Source organism: Arachis stenosperma, chromosome 1, assembly GCF_014773155.1.
Source record: "Arachis stenosperma cultivar V10309 chromosome 1, arast.V10309.gnm1.PFL2, whole genome shotgun sequence".
Taxonomy (NCBI): Eukaryota; Viridiplantae; Streptophyta; class Magnoliopsida; order Fabales; family Fabaceae; genus Arachis; species Arachis stenosperma.
This window is the reverse complement of record NC_080377.1, coordinates 126,522,093-126,530,062: the sequence shown is the minus strand read 5'-3', so window position 1 is coordinate 126,530,062 and position 7,970 is coordinate 126,522,093. Positions and strand designations below refer to the sequence as shown.

General features: G+C 35.3%; 1 protein-coding gene across 1 annotated transcript; it reads left to right on the top strand.

Moving 5' to 3' along the window:
- The first annotated feature begins 2,869 nt into the window (after positions 1-2,869).
- LOC130968875 (nudix hydrolase 2-like) lies at positions 2,870-6,070 on the top strand. Its single transcript, XM_057894391.1, has 9 exons — positions 2,870-3,213; positions 3,683-3,837; positions 3,990-4,055; positions 4,167-4,304; positions 4,529-4,606; positions 4,685-4,735; positions 4,853-4,887; positions 5,191-5,299; positions 5,386-6,070. Exons 2-9 carry the CDS (start codon positions 3,688-3,690, stop codon positions 5,587-5,589), a joined length of 831 nt encoding a protein of 276 aa, XP_057750374.1. The 5' UTR covers positions 2,870-3,213; positions 3,683-3,687; the 3' UTR covers positions 5,590-6,070.
- Positions 6,071-7,970: the final 1,900 nt, after the last annotated feature.

Sequence of the window (7,970 nt, the reverse complement as noted above, 5' to 3'; positions counted from 1 at the left end):
GCAGAACAAAAGCCGAACTTACACTCGCCGAGGCACATGAAGGGATCTATGGTACACACCTCGGAGCCCGAAGTCTGTCTTCAAAAAACCTTAGAGCTGGATTATACTGGCCCACAATACGACAGGATTGCCAATTAAAAGTAAAAAGCTGTAATAACTGCCAAAAACACAGTCCGATCACACATCTCCCGGCCGAACTCTTACATAGTTCTGAGGTAAGTTAGCCCTTCAATCAATGGGGGCTCGACAACCTCGGTCCCTCCCCTCTAGCGGCAGGGCAGGTAAAACTTTTTTAATCTTAGCAACTAATTACTTTTCCAAATGGATAAAGACACAATCTCTAACAAAGATCACATCGCAACAAATGGTTTCCTCTGTATGGAAAATATTATCAGCAGATTCGGCATACCTTGGTACATTATCACTGATAATGGTCGCCATTTTGTGGATCACAAATTCACCTCCTTCTTGCAGGATTTAAAGATCAGACAACATTTTTATCAGTAGAACACCCACAGACCACTAGCTTGGCGGAGGCTGCAAACAAGGTTATCTTACATACATTAAGAAAGAAACTTGACGATGCCAAAGGTCTCTAAGCCGAATTGATACCTGAAATCATATGAGGATACAACACCACTATCCACTCAACAACAAAGGAAATGCCTTTCCGGCTGGTATATAGGTCGGATCCAATGATACTCGTAGAGATCTCCCAGTTCTCCCTGCGAACTCAATTGGCCGCCTATAGTACGGCAGATACAGGTCGGCAAAACGGCTTGGACACCATTGAGAAAATCTGGTCCTCAACAGCAATCACACACCAAGCTATGCAACAGTATATAGCTCGGTAGTACAACAAGAAGCTCCACCCAAGGTCCTTTAATGTAACCGACTTTGTGGTAAAACGAACCGAACAAGCCAGATAACCACCTAACCATGGCAAACTAGTAGCTAACTCAGAAGGCCCTTTCCGAGTTATCAAAGTCGTCGGAAACGGAGCCTACCGATTACAAACCATAAATGGTAACTCTATGCCTAACACTTGGAATGTTTAACGAGGCTTTCCTACTTACACCTTTATAATCAAAGGTCCATCCATACTTCTAAAATCTTACACTTTATACTTTACTATATCTTCTATTGAGCATTTTAATCTCTTTTCAAAATAAACATATCATTCTGCTGACTTCTGTTCAGAGTCGAGCTCATCAGACTCCGCCGATCAAATTACAAATTGTCGATCTTTATCCAGAATCAAACAACCTGGGTAAACAGATAGCCGATCTATAACCAAACAGATCGGATAAACTAATTGCCGATCTTTATCCAGAATCAAATTGGTCTTTATCAAATTATCGATCTTTCAATTAAATTGGTCTTCACCCATTACCGATCTATTAGTCAAATTGGTCTTCACCAATTACCGATCTTTTAATTAAATTGGTCTTCACCAATTACCGATCTATCAGTCAAATTGGTCTTTACCAAATTACTGATCTATCAATCAAATTGGTCTTCACCAATTACCGATCTTTTAATTAAATTGGTCTTCACCAATTACCGATCTATCAGTCAAATTGGTCTTCACCAAATTACCGATCTATTAGTTAAATCGGTCCGAACCGACCATATAACAAATCGTCGAACTTTATCAGATATCCTTATCTCTTCAATTATATCTTTATTAGATATACATATCAGACACCTAATGACTACGGTCATACCAGACATACATCAAACGTACAAATTCCACCAGATAACTAAAAATCTACCCAATATTTTTATCTTCTTCTTCAGCATCACCATCATACCAATCTTCAGCATAAATAACTGTTTAATAAAGCAACTTGAGCTGGGGGCTCCAAGGCAATATTAGTCACTGAGTTATGAACTCACTCAGAGGCCGACTTATGATTCATTACAAGCTCAACCTGCTTCATTAAACATATTCTCAGGCTAAGCTTGGGGGCTATGATCCGGCCGTTACAAATCCAACATCATAAATCGGCATTGTAATTCATAACTCGGCATTATTCACGTTATTATTCAGAAAGCTGCCGTTATAGTTCAGCATTACAGTCATTAATCGGCAATAAACGCCATTAATCGGCAACTTACGTTACAATTTAGCTTAACGGACTGCTTCCCAAAAGTGAAACGTCCAACCTAACATTTCACCCTTATCATTGCTCTTTAATACAGGCAATAAAGCAGAAGCATAACCGACTTGCACATTTCACCCATAAAAGGTATGATCTTCCATCCTAAAAAGACACATTGAATTCTCAATACTGACTTAAGTTTCGGAGTGCCTTTACAGGTACACTCCCCCCTGTTTCTTGCTCAAAACTCTACGCAATTGGACACCCTCTTGGAGTAAAGCTCGGATTACCACAAAGTTCGAAGATTGGCACTGAAGATAACAACTCGGCGTCGATTCCCAGAGACCGAGCTCTTCCTCCAGGTATCCATACAAGAACAATTATAATTCAAATTAATTTTAAAATTATAATTTCAGTCTTATCACATGCACGGATAATTATACTCGTTAAAATTAAATTTTAAATAAAAATAATTTTTTTTAAAAAAAAATAAAATGTTTTTTTTTTATATTAAATAATTTCAAATAAATTCTAATTGACAACAGAAATAACAAGTTCGAGAAATGATTTTTAAGTCTAAACTCTAAACCGAAGAGCTACTGCGGCGGCGCGTGAAGCATCTGACCGGTCCTACATGCATGTTAAAAACTTTGCGCGGTGGTAATATAACAACCACAAATACCCTGCAACTAAGGGAGAAGCAGATATTGTATGTGTAATGACGAACTTGTCCCACAGATTACGTGTCGAGCCCACTGTCTCCTATAATGGGAATTGCGTGGTGCAACTTGCCATTTGTGGTGGCGATCCCTGTCATTATCGTGCGCCCAATTTATTTTTATATTCAACATCAGATCTCGATTGAAGTCGGTTGAACTCCACCATGTTTATTGCTCAGCCACCAAGAAACGGTTGCTGTTTTGGCCTATTAGCCAAATTCAAATTCCCAAAGGAATCCAAATCAAAGGCAATAATTTCACTTAGTAATAATAAAAAGGGACAAATCATTTATTAATTTTAAATATAGTGTGATACTGATTCATTAATCATTGATATTCCATTCATTCATTCGTTATCTCCGCCCTCGCCACCACCATAACCGCCGCAGGTACTCTATCTATGTGTGGTGAATTTGACTGTGTTGTATTGCATGTTTGTTCTCTTTACCCCGTTAATTCCCGCATTTATTCGGCTTCTTACTTTCTCGGCATCGTTTTATCTTTCTTCTGCTGTCATGTCTAGATAAAAGAATGATTTTGCTTTCCTTTCCATCAGAATATTCTCATTTGCACTTTATAAAAGCTCTCACGTCCTCTTCAACTTTTCTGGTTGTGTTTCAAAAAGAAATTCTGTGCATCCGTGCAGAACTATTACTACAATCTACAAATGCTAATTGCTATCTCCTGTAATTTTTAATCCACGAGGAGTTCATTCATTCATTATAAACTAACATTTTTTGGCATCTAAGGTAAATTTCTGTCCTGTTTCTTAGGCAGTGACTAGAGTAATAAGTGATAAACCTGGTTTTTAATGCATTCATTGCATATTAATCTTAACAAATACACTCCTTGTTGTAGCACCAATGACAGCTGGGAATCAAGAGCAACAAATTGAACTACTAACATCGACCGATGACGATCATGGTGGTGTTATTGTTGAATTGGATAAGCCTATGGACTCCACAACCTTTGTCCCCATTCTCAGGGCTTCAATTTCACACTGGAAAAAGCAGGTATTCTTTACCTTCAGCTTGCATGTTGAAATTGATATCATCTTATGATGGATGCATGGTTGGTACAATTCTTGATTTGATAAAATGCTTGCTGCTATCTAGAATCTACGGCTATGTTTGTTTTGAATTATTTTATTATCATTATCTTGCAGGGTAAGAGAGGCCTGTGGGTAAAAGTGCCTATTCATTTAGTCAATCTTGTTGAAGCTCTAGTTAAGGTGAGCTTGATCAATGATTATGGAAAATTGTGTTCAGCTAATGGACCTACCTTGTTTCATTCGGTTCTAACTTTTTATATGAACCATTATTCATGAGGGGATTAAATGCAGGAAGGATTTTGGTATCACCATGCAGAACCAAATTATTTGATGCTTGTACATTGGATAGCTGAAAGTGTAAACACTATTCCAGCAAATGCCACACATCGAGTAGGGGTTGGTGCACTTGTTTCGAATGAAAAAGGAGAGGTATATCCCCATTATTTGTTATAAAATGTTCATGTTCTAAAATGGGATGGAACAGAAATTATAAAATTTGCCACTTCATTCCAGTTCCTGTGAAGAATGCTATATTTCAGTTTTTGTGAAAAATGGTGACTAATCTGTATCTTACTGCCAATAATTCTTGGGAATCCAGCTCTATTAGCATTCGGTGTTAATGTCTCATTTATGAACTATCAACTGTTTGGTAGATCCTTGTGGTTCAAGAAAAGACTGGACATTTTCAAGGAACTGGATACTGGAAACTCCCTACTGGAGTTGTTGATGAGGTGAAAAGGATTGGATATCTTTCTTCATATTTGATGAGTTATTCTGTGCGTATATAATCTACTCATTCAACCTAACAGGGGGAAGATATTACTGCAGCGGTGGTAAGAGAGGTCAAAGAAGAAACAGGAGTAAGTAATCTCTTTGTGGAACCTTTTAAATGTGGGATCATTTTAAATATGGCTTTTTAATCAAGTCTAACATCATCAATCTAAGCTTATTTATTCCGAGTTCTCTCAATTTCTCAGATTGACTCAGAGTTTGTGGAAGTATTGGCATTCAGGTAGCATTTTTACATAAAATTCATTCTTGTAATGTGTTTGAAAAGGAAATTGGAATGGTTGAATATGGTGACCTCAGGTTGGAGGCTGCATTAGCTGCAAGGTTCAAAACACATTGAAGAACAATAGGAAATTCTTAGCACCTTATTCAGATAATGTTGGCTCCACCCTTGGTCTTGCATGGTTCATTTGAAAGTTCTAAACTTGCTAGTGTTTCTTTTTCCATACACACTACTATTGATAAAATGGTTTATGGGTGAAAATATGTATTGCTCTCTTATTCAACCTGAATATCTGATGGACAGACAAAGTCACAAGACATTCTTTGAGAAGTCAGATCTATTTTTTGTGTGCTTGTTGCGGCCTCTTACTTCTGACATAAAAATACAGGAGGTTGAGATAGATGCTGCAAAGGTACCTACTATTTAATTTAATTGATGCATACCGCTACTAGCTAAGTATGTTATCTTATCCATTGTTGCTATTATTCTCTGCTGCAGTGGATGCCATTTGATGAATATGCAGCTCAGGCTTGGATGGAGAAGTATGAACTTATGAAACATGTAAATAAAATATACTTGGCAAAGATGAATGGTTGGTATTCTGGATTAACTCCTGTATCTACAACATCACTGCCATCTGATGACAAAATCAGTTATCTCTACCTGAATGCCAAGGGCCTCAAGAGGTGCAATTCTTTGTAAGCATCATCAGCAAATGTTTTTACTCGGTTAGGAATATAATGCTGGAATGGTTTCTGTCTTTGCCATCTTATTTACTATCATTTGATTCATTAAAGGTGAACAAATGCAGGTCTTAGCTTCCTAAGGTTAATTAAAATAACTTCAAATAATTGTATATGTGAATATTGAACCTGAAGTTAGTTTCATACTTCATCTCAAAGTATCTATATTATAGTTGTTTGAAAGGCTATACTAGGCCTACCCGAAAAAATGTGAACGTGTACGTTATAAATAACTGGTATGATGTGATTCTTTGGAAGCATCAGAAGCGAACTTGCCTTATGACATCACCCATGACTCAGAGTCATAGTGCTATCTATGTTAGTGCTGAGTAGTGTACATGTTCATGTTCTTGTTGTGCTAAGATGATAATTTCATAACATTGGAACATTACTATTGCCCAAAATGATATTTGTATATCTTTAGAATGGTGTTTTCTCCATTTAACTTGTACTCAGAAGTTTTTGTATTTCCTTATTTTCGATTTTTGGGACGGTTCTGTAACAAAGAACTGGATTCAAAGAGTATAAGAAATTTCAATGAATCGGATGATTAAGTGGTCTTTTGCATTCCAAAGACTCTTTATAATATTTAATAACTCGATTTTATTAAGTTAATTACTACATTGTAAACATCATTCTATTTTTAAAGAGAATGTTACAACATCAACTACATATAAATCTAAGATCATTGTATAAACATATGATATCACAATAAAGTATTAAACAATTCATGAGAATAACAATTCATTCTTCTAGATTAATTTAACCTGAAAATCAACTCTATAGCCTCTAAAAAATATATGGAAAAGAGTTGATGACACCACGATCTTATAATATATACACTATTTTAAATATATTTTTAATTTAGTTTCTCTTTTAGTTCATACTAACTTGAGTATCAGAATTTTTGTAGAAATACTTTCTACTATTAAAAATGACTAACTCAAGACATTAGAAACTTGAAATAGGAGGATGACGAGTTGATGACAATCTCGTGTCTCTAACCTACTTTTTATAATTTCGTTCAGATCACTCTTATACTCGCGTGAGCAAACTTTTAAACAAAAAGATTGATGTTGAATTATCAATCAACTGTATATACCCACTGCACTACAAAATTGTACCGAAAGTCAAAACTATTGGCCTCTCGGCCTTCTGCACCATGATTCAATAAACAATGTACATGCATAAAGTTATTAAAGTAGCAGTGTTGCAGTCCCACTCATCAAGGTTCTTCTAGATTCATAATGACAGTCTTTTATACTGTGAAAAATTTAATTATCTATTATTTATCCTTTCTCAAGTAGTGAAAAGTTTTTAAAAATTCACAGATGAATACAATTTTATTATTTATTTATATTCACTTACAATAAAAGAGATGAAATTTATCCAAACATAATGGCGACTAAAGAAATTTTCTTCACTCTTTGGCGTATTATCCTGATTGTAATATAATATACAAATTAATAAACTAATATGTACTTTTTTTCAAAGGTATCTTCCACCTCTTGGTCCATTGCTTGTTTGACAAAATTCAACAAAATCGATGCCGTTGTTGAAATGGTGATTTGGAATTTGGAGTTTTGCGTGCCTTCACATTGCCTTGAAGCGTCATTCACTGTGTTGAGGGTAACTGGATAAGCCCCGACCTCGAACAAGAGAAGAGAACAAACGAAAGAGGGTTCAAACGTAATAAAACAAAAATGCAGAGAAACTTTTATGATTTAACGGTTATGGATTTTGGGTTCAATTTATAAATTATAGGAAACATTTCAAGTGCACCAGGGAGCACCGGTACACCAATTATTTTAACCGTTGATTTTAATTAATATATTATATATATTTTTTATGATTCAGATCGATGGTTAAAACAACTGGTACACCGGTACTCTCGGTGTACTTGAAATGCTTCCTAAATTATAATTACTTTAGTGAATGCTACACCGAATGCAAATCTATTACTTAGCTTTGACCAAAGACCACTCCCTAATAGTCATTGATGTTGATCTGATGTCGCTGTCTCTAGATTTCTCTCTCCTCCTTAGATCTTCTACACTTGCACACATAGAGATAGATGAGATCAAGAAGCGTGGAGGCAAGTTACGATTACGAAACAAAACAAAAATTAATAGCGGTGTCAGAATTCAGAAACATGAATCTACATAAAACCAAATATGTTAAAGTGTTTGTTTAGGCGTCATTGATAAAAACATATTTTTTTAATAATTTTTTTTAATTTTTTAACGTATTTGATAAATTTTAATAATAAAAATAAAAATATTAAAAAATAAAAAATATAAGTTTTTAAAATTATAATTTATATTTTTTAAAAAAAATTTT

Bases quoted from the DNA above. Each gene is read 5' to 3' on its own strand.
- LOC130968875 (XM_057894391.1), top strand. From the start codon at position 3,688: ATGACAGCTGGGAATCAAGAGCAACAAATTGAACTACTAACATCGACC. The intron at 3,838-3,989 runs GTATTCTTTACC...ATTATCTTGCAG, and splicing joins TTTCACACTGGAAAAAGCAG to GGTAAGAGAGGCCTGTGGGT. The intron at 4,736-4,852 runs GTAAGTAATCTC...TCAATTTCTCAG, and splicing joins AGGTCAAAGAAGAAACAGGA to ATTGACTCAGAGTTTGTGGA.